Below are 15078 nucleotides of genomic sequence, written 5' to 3' on the forward strand. Positions count from 1 at the left end.
TGTTAGTTTCTACTGTACAGCAGAGTGAATCAGCTATACGTTTACATATATCCCCTCTTTTTTGGATTGCTTTCCCATTTAGGTCAGCACAGAGCATTGAGTAGAGTTCCCTGTACTACACAGTAAATTCTTGTTAGTTATCTATTTTATACATAGTATCAACAGTGTATACATGTCAGTCCCAATCTCCCAATTCATTCCGCCCCCCGCCCCCAGCTTTACTGAGCTGCAGTAAACTGACCATTTAATGGAACAGACTTGATTAATTTCCTGCCGATGACCAATTACCTCTGAGAGGTGTCTATGTAATATAACTAGGCAGGTTAAAGCTTCTGCAATGGGACCTCACTCTTAAAGTTAATGCGTGTTGAAATATCTCTTATAATCACCTGTGCATGTTTTGGTTCAAATTTGTTTTAATTCAGAGCTGCAAGAGATAGAGACTTAAAAGTCAGGCCATATATCGAAACCCACATGTTAATCCTGAATGTCAGAGTGGAGCATCAAGTCTCCGGAGATAAATCCTATAATATTTATCAGGTACAAATATTCTATATAGAAGAAAGATTTATCCCAAACTGGGATGACTCAGTTTCCAATCCAGCTAGAAATGTTTCAGGATGTTCTTCTTAAAAGGCTGTGTTAATAGAGTCACAAATTTAAATAATAAATGTCATCGGACTACCATTCTCTGCATCTCAATGCCTAGTTTTTAACTTCTTCTCTGACTGCCCCATCAAAAGAAAACCTGGGGTGCATACACATAGAACTGAATAAGAAAAAAGCCAAATGGTCCAACTGATATACTTTAAATGTCAGTTTGAGTCAAATGATCCGTTACTAACTGAATTTCTTTTCACCTCCCTACTTCAAATAACTCATTGTTGGCCTGAATTTCGGCCAGTTTATTTGTGCAGATATAGGCATGATCTAAGAAAAAGTAATTCCACATATAACTAAGTAAAAGAGGGCTGCTTAATATATTTTAAAGTTGTATGATGTAGGTTTGTGCATAGACTCCTGAGTTAGCATTTATTTTATATGAATTTTTCATTGTTTTTAAACATTCTATGTCCAAATAATGCCAGTTCTAACTAAAGCATGTTTATGAACCTCACTTTATTTCTTTATATAGGGAATTTACTTACGTTCAATTGATTTTAATAAGGTTTTACTGATTTACATTGGGACTCAAATAGTATTGTAATTCAGAAAAAAAAAGCCTATACTATGTTTCTTGGAGTTTTGGCTGAGTTTCCTCTTTAGTCCTTTTGAATAAACAGTCAAAAGGCATAATCTTTTGCAGGCAAAAAGCTTTCCTTATTTATTAATTGAAATAAATGATTAGGTTAAAGAAATAAAATATAAACATAATTTCAAAAGCAATATTTCCTCTATAAATATGCTTATAACGTTCCATTCATTAAATAAACATTTAAAGAATTTATATTTTACTGCTGACTGAAAGAAACACACAAACTAAAAGTTGAGAATTATGTTTTATCCGGGGCATTACTGAGGACTATAGGCCGGGAAAGCAGCCTCTCAGAAAGCTCTGAGGAACTGTTCCAAGGAGGTAAGAGAGGAGCCAGGATATACAGGAGCTTTTGCTAAAAAAAAAAAAACCAAAACACACACACACACACCAAAAAAACAAAACATGTAATCCAACATCAAAAGATTACTGCTAATCACAAAAACCAGATATCTCAAGTTAATCATGTGATTGCTTTTCTATGTATGGAAAGATGCAAGATTCTGGGCATGTTGAAATTATTTCTTTGATATGCATCTTAACTATCTAGGGCCAGTATCCTGTTTTTCTGCATCCCTAATTCCCCTCAGGGTGCACCGTTGGGGACAGCTGCCGTGGCTGATGCCTTGATGGTGAACAGTGTTCTTTGTTTATTGAAATGGCAGGCAACAATTTTTTGTCCACAGTACATATCTGTCATTTAAGACATTTTTAGAATATTCAGAGATCTTTGAAATTACAAAATAAATGTTGGAGGTACAAGCACTCTGTAAATGCTTTAGACTATGATAGGGGAAAGGAAAGTTACATTTCTAAACTTCCATTCTCATTATGCACTAAATTATAAATCAGGTTCACAATCCTATTATTTTTCTTACAGCATTTCACTGCAATTACATATGGTTTTTCAGAAAGAAAAAATAAAAGGGAGGAGTGGCTGTTGCTGTGCTTCTAGAAATTGGTTCTCTAACCAGATAATTACTTCTCTTTTAACGGGGTTAAAAAAAAAAAAGTTCCAGTTTATGTCATCCCCATATATATTATCATTAGTTTTTCATCATAAAACAACTGTAATTCCAAAGCTCTTTTAATAATCATAAATCAACATAGCTATTAAATATTAAAATATTTAATAGCCAAAATAGTGGCTGTAACTTGCAGCTTTATATTGGCATTTTGAGTAAGAATGAGTGAACGCCATTTGCTAGGTGTTTGTATCAAAGGGTTCCAAGTAAAAAGCATTCTACATTTCTTCGCAGACATGGCTTTCGTGCCTGAAAAATCAAATAGTTTTGATGTTTGACTCATGTTCCCAGGGCAGCCAAAAACAGATGCAAGTGATCTCTTCTGAATTCTCCTGAAGAAAGGTGCATTGTCTCTGCCAAATGTTTAGTTCTGGATATCTAGAGTTGCTGCAAGACTGAACTGGGTGGGTGTCTTCCTCTCGTTCCACCTCCCTCTCCACAGCTCCCAGGAGAACAAAAGTTTCCCGGTGGTTTCTGTTCGGTTCCCCCACCCCCATGCGGTGGGTGTCGTGCCTGCCCAGGGCTGAAAAGACAACATTCACATCTTAATCACGTGGTCTTTGACACATAGTAGGCACTTGAATAATGTTTGAGTTGAACAAAAATTCAGATATAGCACCAGACAGACTTTCAGAAAAGTCTTGACCCCTGAGATCCCCATACTTATTTTCTTGTCCTTTTCCTCAGGGATTCTGAAGATCTTTTCCTGTGTGTTAGTATCTCACCCGTCTGACTGGTCAAGACCTGAGTTCCTGTGGCTCTCTTTCCCACTGAGGTGTAAAGGGCTAACAAGTGGCCTGCTTCTTATTTGCATAAGAAATAGCAGCAAAGCCTTGACATCAAAAGATAAAATCTCCAACAAAGTTTCCTGGGAGCTTTAAGAAGCCCACCAACTATAGTTTCAGGTCATTATATTTCAGGTGGTAGCTAAGTTTAGGGGCATTTTTCTGACAAAAGTTGATATTTCATTAGAGCTTTGGTTATTCATTATCACCAATATCTTGACTTGGTGGTGACATTTTTTAATTCCTTACACCTTGTTTCATTTAATTATTTTTGAAACTATTATATTTGAAGACAGTTACAATCCCTAGGTTCAAATCCCACTGAAATCATGTAGGGATATAAGAGTTTAGTGTGAGCTGTAATAAATCAACAATGAAAGAAGGGAAGCACTTAGAATTTATTTCCCCTGCCTACTCCAGGAGTGGGTGAAATAAAGCCTTCTCCTCTCATGGAGAGCAAAAGGTGAATCACAGAGAATGGTTTCCTCACGGAACGGAAGTTTCAAGCTGAACAAATGATTGCGCATTTAAAAAATGTTAATAGTTATTAATGAGATATTATTTGAAAGTAATAATAGCTACTGATCATGAGCCAGACACCATACTATGTGCTCTACAAAATTTATTCCATTTTTAGAAGAATCACATAACTATCTACAATTCACAGATAAGAAAACCGTATCTCAGAGAGGTTAAGTAACTTACACAAAGACACCCAGCTAGTAAAAGAACTGTTAGAATGTTAAACTAGGGATGTCAGTCTTGAAAATCCTGGTTCTGGTAATGACAGGGAGTCATTGGAGCACTGTTGGAGACTCCATTTATTAATAAAGAGGCCAAGGTCCAGGGAAGTCCAGCTACACTAGCTAGAAAATCTGGCAGAGTGTCTAGTAAAAGGCAGAGTGGATTCCTGTTCTCATTCTAACCTTTTCTCTAGTCTTCCATGCCCTTGCTTTATTGTTGTTTTTTTTTGTCCAAAGGTCCAAGGTTCTTTTTACTTTGGTAAAATTGGTCCTCCGTTTAGACGCAGAAACTCCTAAGATACTTGGTGTTATTTTGAAATGTCTTTAAAAATTAGACATACGTTTGAAATTCAACCTTAATTCAAATAAGCATCTAAAATGTACTTTGTAGCTCAAGATTTTATGGTAGGCACTGTACAAAAAGAAAAATTATGCCAAGAATTTCAAATTATTGAATTATTATTTTCATTAAGCTTATAAGCATATATGTTTTGACATATCTCTTATTGGATTCAAAATACTCTCAATTTCGCACAGCAGTTGGGAGGCTAGTTTTATTAAAGAGTCAAGCTAATTTATACTAAAAGTAGGTGATTTTAGGTGCTTTTTGTGTGGTATTCTATTGTATGCTTCTGACTTCACTGAGTGACTGATTTGTTGCAAATACTCTCAAACGTCTGAAAATTCCAAGGCATTTTCCAATAAAGTAGGGGGTTTGCATAGATGGTGAACCAGGACCACCATCATTTTTTTTCATTTTTGTCCTGTTTTTAAGGAGGAATCATGTCTGTTGGATTAGAACACTTTTCCTCTAGGTTGTCACAGTGGACAGAGGAATTTTCAGCATCTCATTTCTTGTTTTTTTCTACTATAACTTTTATTACGGAAAACATTGAACACACATAAGCATAGAAAGAATAGTATAATGAATTCTCAAGTCTTATTATTTGGCACTTAAAAATATACCCAAATTTCCCAATTCTGTTTTATCTATTTATTCCTTTATTCTTTTCCTTTCCTTTTTTTTCTTTTTTTATTGGAATGTTTCTACAGAAATCCAAGCTATCGTATACTTTCATCCTAAATACTTCACTATTCAACAGCTCATTTCTGATCTTCAGCCCAGAAATGCTATGAAGAGGAAGTTATAGTTCAGTTTTCCCAAGTTAGCATTTCATGCCTCTTGGGTCTCCAGATTATTGGGCTGCTTTGGGTCCTGAAAAGGGAAATGGGAAGAAAAAAGGGATGGACATCACTGAATGTCCTCTAGCAAGTGAAGCCTTGCTTTCAGGCAGCTGTGGCTAGAAAGACTTTAATAATCAGTGTGCATATACTGAAGGGGGGGGGATGGTTCATGTTTTAGAAATTTTACTGTTTCTAAGGAGGTAGCCAGTCAATTTCCCATTTCAACCACCCATACACGCAGCACTCAAATCTCGCACAGAGGCAACCAGCAACCATTGTTTAAAAACGTTTTAAAAATAATTCGGATTGCTCTTTTTCTCCGCTGAGTCTGTGTACAGAATGACAGGGACCAATATTCATCTCCTTTCTCAATAAACCTCAGGGAGACACATGAAAGAACCTAGAAATGCATTCCTTAGAAGGACTTCGTGCAGTTATTTTAAATAATTTATACACACACGTACATATATATCCCCCACGTGCATTTCTTTCCCCCTTTTTACTTGTGTAAAATCAGTAGCTACAATAACTGAAATCCACTTCCTCAGACTGTGACATTTCAGCAGGTCTTTCACGGAGAAGTCAGAAAGTCTGGAGCCGCACAAGCTGTCCCTCTAGGCCACCGACTCACACAGCTACTGCCCAGCGCGCCTCGCCAAGCAGGCTCAAGTAAAAGTTGCCCATCTCATCAGCCCGGGTCTGAATTTGCACAAGTGGAGTAGACACGATGTGCTACGGAGGCCAGTGACCTGAAACCGTGGCCGCGATCTGCTCTCTCCTCCACACCGCCCTACACCCCTCGTTCTTTCTCTAGGATTTCTGTTTCAGGGATGGCAGCTACTCAGGCAACCCCTGGGATACTAAGAGTTTCTCCTTGAAACGCTTTCTGATTTCGTCTTCTGCAATCCAGCTGGCGAGAAGTGCGACAGGACTTCCGGGCCCTCTCCACGGCCACCCGCCACCACTCCGCAGGGGTGGCCTGGGTGCTCCGGAGAGGGGCGGGTGGATGAAAAGATACCCCACGGACACACCTACTCTCTGCGGACTGCGTGGTGCGGTCTTTGTCCGCTCGCCCTTCCGCGCGGGCCTCGCACTCCCTTTTATGGCCGGCAGGTGGCGCGGTTGGTTCACGATGAGCTGCTGCCGGAGAGGGAAAGGCGCTTCCATCTCTTCGCGGTCGCCTTCCCGCTGGGACCAAGGCCCAGGAGGAAAACCTGTCCCTACCCCGTGGGGAGCCAGAAGAGGGGCGGTTTGGGAGGAGGAGGGAAGGAGGGAGGCCTCGTCAGGAATCAGGGCGTCTTCAAACGTCCGGAGAAATTCACCGGGTCACGTCGGGGGCAGGGCCCCGGGCCGCCTGCTGCGTTGCGGTCTCTGGGCAGCGCTCAGTTGGCTGAGTCCGCGTCCGGGGCATCAGGGGACAAACCAGGGACCAGTGCTGCCTGGGCCCCCAGGAGGCCCACAGTGACACCCGCAGCACCTCGGCGGGGGCGGCTGCGCGGATTTCTGCGGGTCCTGTCGCTCACCACCGTCTCCTGGGGAGGCGAGAGCTGTCCGGACGAGCGCAGGGGAGCGACGGGAGCGCAGGGCGGCAGCAACCGCTCCGGGCAGCCCCCGAGCTCGGGTTTGCGGCAGGTCCCCGCACTCCCACTTCAGCTCTTCGCTTCTACCCCCCGGGCCCCGAACTTGCTAGGCCCGGTTCCAGGGACTCCCCACGGGGAACACACAGTTGGTTCCCGGCAGCCAAGGCCATCTCGGGGCGCCTTGCCGGGGTGGGGAGTCCTGTCCCGGGGCCGGGGATGTGGAAGCGCCTTTCCCTCAACGGCTGAGCGCGGAAATGGGGCCTGAGGGGGCTTCTCCGCTGCTAGAAAGTCTTTCGTTCAGTCTCTGGAGACGGGCCGAGGGCTGCACTCGACGTTCGGGACTGATTAGGTACCACTCTCCAGGCAGCTGGGAGCCTGGGAAAAAAGCAGTAATCAAGCCACAAAACTCTCCCCAAAGAGCATTTCATGTGGAGATGCACCACAAAGACACAAAACGGGGCCAGGGGCCAGGTAGCAGAGAGTGGCCGCGGCCGCGTGCAGGAGTGAACGTGTAGCCTGAGTCGGGGCACGCGGGAGGCGAACACTTCGACCCTCAGAAAAGAGCAACAGCAAAGAGGCAGGTCAACTTGATACTTTTTTATTGAAATAAAAGAGCATTTTCCTCCATCTCAAACCGCCCGAGGCGTAAGAGCGGGTTCCCAACCTTTCCTCGGACTTCCCCCAACCAATTCAGAGTCTTTCGAAGCTCCTTCCGCCGTCCAGGGGCTGGACCGCTGAGATGCGACCAGGGGACCCCCTGCCTCATTCCAGCAGGGGAGGGACGCGGCAGAACTCGCCCCCTTAATCCCGGGGAGACCTAGCGCCCAGCCGAGCCCAGAGTGGGAGGGGCATAGGGGCGGGCTCTGCTCATCGGGGGCGGAGCAAGACAACCCCTTCTGCGCTACTATTGGCTGCGGTCCCCTGACTGGCGGGTTCACGTCACGGGCCGGGCCCACCCCCTTGGCAATGTCTTCAGCCTGCTGCACTCCTAACTTAAGCATTTATTCCACTGGGATAGAAGCGGCAGGAGCAGCGTTAGCACGGGCGAACCATGGCTGGGATTTCTTATTTCCTCCTCTTTTCGTTTCTGTTTGGGATTTGCGACGCTGTCACCGGTTCCAGGGTGTATCCCGCGAATGAAGGTAAGAACGGGGCGGCCTTTCTGCGGTCTGGGACACAGAGGCGAAGATCGGCGGGTGAATGGTCCCCGGGAGCGCGAGGCCGGAGGGTGCAGGGGGATCCCGGCGCGAGCGGTCGCCTTGACTCCGGAGAAAGGGGTCTGGAGCGGGGGGAACAGCGAAGGGAAGGCGGGGAGCGGCCGGGCAGCCTGCCTCGGGGCGGTGACCTGTGCGTGTGGCGAGGTTGCCCAAGTTTGTAGCGAAAGGACAAAGTTTATCGGCATCCACCGGCGAGGGCAGCCCGAGGTGCCCCGAGGGGATGCACGGGAGACAACGCCAAGAAAACAAATAAATAAATAAATTTTGTGGACCGCCTCCTACCACCACTTACCCACTCAGCCCAGGTCGAGGGGGAACCGAAGCCTGGAGCTCCTTGAGGGTATGGCTGTGCTCTCGGGTTCTTGCGAAAGCTTTGCGAGCTCTGGTTTCTGCAAAGTTTCCCGAGCCCTGCGCTTCCCGGGACCTGGCTGCCGGGCCTCTGCCGCGCAGCGGTCGTGGCGCCGCTCGCCGGTCGCTGGTGACCTGATTGCTAGCACCCGGCGTCAGATACCTTTCTCCCAGCCGGGCCCCCGCGCCGTCGGGGTGCGATTGCTGGCCTAGGGGACACCAAGCTCCTCATGTCACCCCGCAGACCTTGGGAACCCGCCGGCAAGCTGAACGTACTCGAGTTTTAGCTTTTTGCCCCTAGAACTGTACACCGGGTTAGTTTGAAGGGAACGTGCCGGACCAACTGGATCAGTGTGGGTGCTGTTTTATGTGCGTCTGTTTGGACGTGCTGGAGGGCTGTGTGTGTGTGTGTGTGTCTGTGTGTGTGTGTCTGTGTGTCTGTGTCGGGGAGGTAGGGGTTTATCATTTAGTTTCTGATGATCTCAGAGAAAGGCGAGTTGCGTGTGCGTGTGGGTATGCGCGCGCGCGCGCATATGGGTGTCTGTGGGTGCGCGGGTGCCCGCGTCGACGCGGACAATTGTGTGCCTGTGCTCGAGTGCCCCGATTGTGTGTGCTTATGTTCCGGCGATGCTCGCGCTCGAGTCTGCACGCAACTGGCTCGCCGACTCCTTCACCTTCCCACCCTCCCCCATCCATCCATCCATCCATCCATCCGTCTGTCCATCTCTCCAGGATCCGTGCATCCATCCCCGTACAATCTATCATTTTCCCTGTTCCGAAGGAGGGAGCCAAAAACCAACTTAGCCTTGGCTGGGCAAGCGGTACCAAGAGCTCGCTAGACGCAACCTCCCAGAGATTCACACACCTGCCGGCAGACAAGGCTTGGGAGGAAAGAGGCGCTCTGTCACCCTTTCGATCTCCTCTCTCCTACCGACGTGGGCCATCTCGGTCCCTGCTGCCCCTCGGTCCCCGGGGTCGTTCCTCTGAGCGGGATCGTAGATCCCGCGTTCTCCTGACTACTTCGCACTCTTGTTAGGACGTCCCCCAAGACCTCTCTGCACCAAACGCAGAGATTTTTTTTTCCTTTTTTCCCCTTGTTTTTTTCTTTTGGGAGCAAAACTTGGGAGCCTTAGACAAAAAAGGCGGTGATGGAGCTGTAGGCTGATGTAGAAAGGAGGGGGGGTCACCCCCTCTCCGACCCCTCCTCCCCCTTAAAAATTAATTCATTTTGTTGCTTTTTATTCCCATCACGTTTTCTTTTCTCCCTTTTACCCTCCCTTTCTACTCCCTTCCTTTTTTTGTAAATTGGGTCTTATTGTTCCCTTTGTGTCCCTAATCCACCTTACATAAATCCAAATGGATGTAGCGGGCTTTTCTCTAGGGACCGAGAGGACAGAAGGGGTGGGGGGCGCAACTCCGGGCGGGAGCGACCCAGGGATGGCTCTACATTTTAAAATAATTAACAGACCCTAGGAATTCAGGTTTCTCGGGAAAATCAGGAGAAAGAGGCTCATTTTTAACTACTTGGACGTCGGGGTGAAATGAGAGGAGAGGTGGGTAGAATTCAGGGGCCGGGGGGCGAGACTGAGAGTTGGGGTGCGCACGAGCAAGGATGAATGTTTCCCATTTCCCACCCCTCCCCCAGACTGAAGAGCCAGCCTCCCTGATCAAATTAATAATCCAGTGGTTCCTTTGAGATGGGCCTTTCGACCCCCAGGCCTTCAGATCTCGGTGGGAAAGACAATGTGGAGAGTTTAGGAATTCATTGCGTCGTTTTCAGTGTTCTCGGTGCCTAGGACTGTTCCAGTGCGGGCGGGGTGCGACCGCTGCATAGCCGCCCTCCCGGTCCCCACAAGCTTGGATGCATACGCTTAGGTGTAGCACAAGCATACTAAATCTATTAGGCAGTCCTCCATAACTAAAATTTAAACCAGTGATTTCCTCTTGGGGGAAGAAGTCTCCGATTGTCTTCAAAAAGGCCAAAGAGAATACTTAAGTGTATTTGCATTCTAATTCCACACGTCTGCCATTTCCCCCTTCTGAAACTTTGATATTTAAAAAAGCAGCGGTTACCACATCCAGGGCCTATTTATTTGGTGGTGGAGGAAAAAAAAAAATGGTAGGGGAGACAGCCTTTTCATGACCCTTTTGAGTACTCTCTGATAGAATTCACTTGTGGCTCTGTCACCATGATGATGAGTTATGCGGTCATCTGAAACTTGCAAAAACAAATAACTCTAGTAGATACCAGACAGAGATGAATGCAGATTTTGCTTGGGAGTGTAACTGCCCTACATAGATATATTTATTTTTTGAATTGTACTTGAGATTCTCAAATCATCCTTTTTAGAAAAAGCATCAACTGAGTCCTGGGATGGAATTTTAAATGCTAAGCAAGTTAAATAAATAAGAACCTGCAGATTTAAAGAGGGGAGAAGATCGAGTGAGTAATGATTATTTACATAAGTGAGACCGGGTTTAGGTTTTGATCAGAGTTGGATATGCACACCCTCGGCACATATGGAAACGCTCAGGCAAATGGTTTTTTGTAGTATTGGCTTTTTGCAATTGGAAATTAATCTATTTTTCTTTGGTTTTTTTGCAGTTACTTTACTGGATTCCAGATCTGTTCAGGGAGAACTTGGGTGGATAGCAAGCCCTCTGGAAGGAGGGGTAAGTTCCGAATTGCTCTCTGATCCACAGGGTAAAAAGGAGTGATTAGCAACTTTCTGAGAGTCCTAATGGCGTGATTCTTGTTGATTGTGGCCGGGGGTCAGATTTCCGCCATGGCCTATGAAGTGAATTACGCTTTGTTGGAGAAATCCTATACTCCCTCTGGATAGCTCTGTCATGGAAGAACTGGAATCCAAAAGGGCAAAAAGGGGTTTCAAAACTAGGAGATTGGTGGAGGCATTGCCTTAGATGCCTGTTTAAGACTAAAACACCAACAAGAAATGCGATCTGGGGACCAAATTAGTATTTATGCCTATTGCTGTGATAGCCATGAAGTCCTGACAGGGTTAATTTTAGAGCAATTGTTCTATTTCCAGAGGAGGAAAATGAATAAATAAAAATACCAGGGAGAGAACATTTCTAATTGTACCAGGAGCAGGTTTAGTTCTGTGTGTGAGCAGCGGGGGGCTCTGTAACTTGCTATGGCAATCTTAAATCAGCTGCTTTTCACTTACACGCTGAGAGAAAGCCTTACGAACTTGTACCAAGGGCAATATCTATGCAGAAAAAAAAAAAAAGCCCCAAGTTTGGCATTGTTGTTACTAAATGTGAAAGTTAAAGTATTTGGAATCTTGGATCTTTGGGGATTGGGGAGGCTGGATTATAGAGTATGAGAGTGCATCACTGTTCATTTCTTCTTGAATTTGCCATGAGAATAGAATTAGGTCAATAGCCACATTCTCCTACCCCATCCTCCCCCCTTAATAATAAGTCAGAATGAATCAGCTTTGGAAAGAAATCAGTACAATGTGTAACTCTGGCATCTGCCAAATTGAAACTCTCAAATCCTTTAAAAATTAAGCATATCATCCTACCTTTACATGCTTGATAGTCTATGACTGAGTCATTTGATTAAAAGCAATGGGGGGTGAAAGATTAGGAGTCTTTATCAGGCAAAAATTGTAATGCCAGCACCCAGTATGGCGCTTCACACCTGGCTATTGAATAAACAATAAAGGATTGAAAAAAATAAAGATTCGGGCTTCCCTGGTGGCGCAGTGGTTGAGAATCTGCCTGCCAATGCAGGGGACACGGGTTCGTGCCCCAGTCCGGGAAGATCCCACATGCCGCGCAGCGGCTAGGCCCGTGAGCCATAGCTGCTGAGCCTGCGCGTCCGGAGCATGTGCTCCGCTACGGGAGAGGCCACAGCAGTGAGAGGCCCGCGTACCGGAAAAAAAAAAAAAAAAAAAAAAAAAAAAAAAAAATAAAGATTCACAGAAACTGTTATAGAAGATGGGCTTCAAAAATAAGACAAGGCAAGAATGGAAAATTTTAGGCTTTTTCCAAAGCAAGTCTTGTCATCCATTTGAAATAAAATGGAGATTGTCCTGCCTTCCTGTTTTTCTGCCTGAACTTGACTGAAGTTGGTTGGGTCTCTGCTGAAAAATTCTAGTCTGCCCTCAAAACCATTTTTTTTTAAAGGGAGGGAGAATGATTGGCAGGCCTCTGGCAGTGTAGACAGGCTGTATTCACCGCTGATTGCAGGCAATTGCCCTCATCCTTTGAATGTGAAGAAAGGTACAGCTTTATCTTGTGAGAGTCAGACTCTTGTTAATCCTATACCCTGGAAAGGTCACTGATTCAAGGAGGCTTTCCCATGCTACACCAGAGGTATTGCTCTGTAGGCTGAATGTATTAGAACTGCTGGCAAAACTGAGGATGGAAGGTATCAGTACTTGCATTAAAAAAATTAATGAGCCTTATTTTTCTTACTGGCTGTTCCCAAGTTTGAAGAGAAGATACATCTAGTATGATTTGGGACCTGACTTGTTACACTAAATATACATGTGACCTATTGAAAAGCAAGGAGTAACACATTTTCAAGTACAGTTCATGGTCTATCTAGTTTCTGGGAAGCTTTTATTGCAACTTAATATGCTACAGACATCTCCCTCCCCCCACCCCAGCTCCCAGAGAACTGTTGAAAGAGCACCTGGTCACTTTTTCTAGACACAAAACTTCTTTTGGTTGTCTCCATGTCCCTTAAAAAAAATAATAATACTGTGCATAGCTGACTGTACACAACCCAGAACCTTTTATGGGCAGAATGTGGACTTCTGAATATAGAATGTACTCCTACCTTTTCCTTAAATACCATGCGTGTAATGTTTTAACTATTGTTATGAAACATAAGAAATGAAATTTTATTTGTGTATAATAGAATTACTCCTTCCAAAATACATAGTAGCCATTGAGAAATTATGTGCCAAATTATAAAGTTTAATTAATTTCTAGATTTTGTAATAAAGAAGACTTTGGGCCTAGAATGAAGGGGTAAATTGGATATCTAACAAGTAGGGGGTGGATTGGCTTTAAAGAAGTCTTTCTGAGTGTAAAAGCATATTTGAATCTTTTGATTATTCTGAAATCTCTACTTATTGTTAGAACAGTTCACATCTTTCTTGGCTGGAAGTTTGAGATTATAATTTTGACCAATAATGACATTTATTTGTTTGTTGTTGTTGTTATTTTTAAAAAGAAAAAGAAACCTTATTTGACAACACCACCGGGTCAAAAATGAATTGTAGTCACTGTTCTTTCATTTTTCTATCAGAACAGCTAAGCAGAACATGAAAATAATGGAAAATGATGGTTTCTGATAGCAACATTGTAGCAAAAACCTAATTTCTTTTCAGTGTTCATTTAAAGGAGTATACTGAGTTTCTGACACTGATTGTAAAATGCAAAACTAAGGGGAGATTTGTCGTTGTTCTGCTGAATTGATCAATGTGTTTAGACAATTAAGTTCGGGCTGGAAAATTCGAATTAGACCTGAATTATGTGTATGAACTGTGGAGATATCCCTATGTGCTTTCATTTACATTGATAAATGTGTTTTTCCATATTTCCTTTGTTCTGAGATGAGAAGCATGCTGAGTAGGTTTTTTTGAAGGTGGGGATCTATTTTTGGATTTACATGAATTTCCCCCAAATAAGTAAATTACTGGTGATTTATTGCTTAGTGGATAAAAAGAAATTTTAATCACCACAGGGCACTTAACTCTCCCAGTTCTAAAACTTTCATAATGGTGGCAGATGAAAGGGATACAGAATTTTATGCATTATGGCCCTTCACATAGTAACATTTCCATCCATTAATAGTTTTCCAATGCACAGATGGGAAACCTGTTAAAAGGTATGTTATGATTCTATGTACTTCATTGGCTTGAATGGAGCTTTAAATATAGCTATTATAGAATACGAATTTTTTTTAAACTATCTTTTTTCTTCTAATTATATTCATGTGTTAGATACTTAAGCTGATTTATACCAGATCTATATAAAGGCATTACTATAGATATTAATGAAGAATTGGAGGCTGCCTATCAGTCTGGTAGGAGCCCCAAATTATCTTGCTGCTTTTAGGATTATTTTAAAAGCCACAGTGAGAATGAAACTACAACGCTAGTCACAGTGAAATTTGCTGAACTCAGATTATCCCACTATGAGAATCTCTATGTTAAGAAGTAGATTGAAAGAAAACCCTACTATCCTTCTTTAATTTTCTTGGGCTTTCACTCATAAATACCACTTACTATTTTATTCTCAATATCCACAGACTATTTAGAAGCAATGCACGTGTGCATTCGTGTTTACTTTGTTTTAAAAATAAGAACAGTGTACGCACTTTTTGACTGAATACATCTTTTTGAAAAGTGTTCTACCATTATAAATGACAGTGTATTTGAGAAATCTGACCATAAAGTTTACTCTCTATCTTCCCAGGCTTACCAAAACCAGAATGGTGAGATTTTCTTTACCCCTTTAAAGAGTAGTGACATCGCCAAAAAAACAAAAAAAAAAGACTTTTTTTTTAGGTATTAGAGAGCAAAGTTCTGACAGGAGCACCACTAATTGACTGATAATTGTCTTCCTTTGGCAGACTCTGCACTTCTGCTCTTAATTTGCAGGTCTCTGCTCAGTTGTTGAAACAATACACATCCTAGTCTATTCATTTATGAGTAAGTTTGAACTGTTGTCACTTGAAATTGTAGCAGTTGTAATAGGTGAATTTGAGGTTGTTAGACCACCACGGACGAGGAACTGCTGAGAACTCAAAAGCAATCCATCCAGCAAAACCTCTGGATCTGAGGCAAAAGAGTGAAAATTAAAATACTTTCCCAATATAATATCATCTTGGTGAGGAATTAGTGCTAGGTAGCTTTCTTTCTTATTGCAACAAAAATCATCACTGTCCTATGAGGGT

The 15078-nt window shown here is 43.6% G+C and overlaps 1 protein-coding gene across 3 annotated transcripts in view; it reads left to right on the plus strand.

Annotated features, from left to right (window-relative positions):
- Positions 1 to 7593: 7593 nt before the first annotated feature.
- Positions 7594 to 15078, plus strand: part of EPHA4 (EPH receptor A4) — a 145593-nt gene continuing 138108 nt past the window's right edge. For all 3 annotated transcript variants that reach the window (XM_060107434.1, XM_060107435.1, XM_060107436.1), the window contains exons 1-2: positions 7594 to 7715; positions 10744 to 10811. In XM_060107434.1, the coding sequence (XP_059963417.1) occupies positions 7625 to 7715; positions 10744 to 10811 (159 nt within the window). In that variant the 5' untranslated portion in view covers positions 7594 to 7624. The remainder of the gene's footprint in view (positions 7716 to 10743; positions 10812 to 15078) is intronic.

Source organism: Mesoplodon densirostris, chromosome 8 (genome assembly GCF_025265405.1).
Source record: "Mesoplodon densirostris isolate mMesDen1 chromosome 8, mMesDen1 primary haplotype, whole genome shotgun sequence".
NCBI lineage: Eukaryota > Metazoa > Chordata > Mammalia > Artiodactyla > Ziphiidae > Mesoplodon > Mesoplodon densirostris.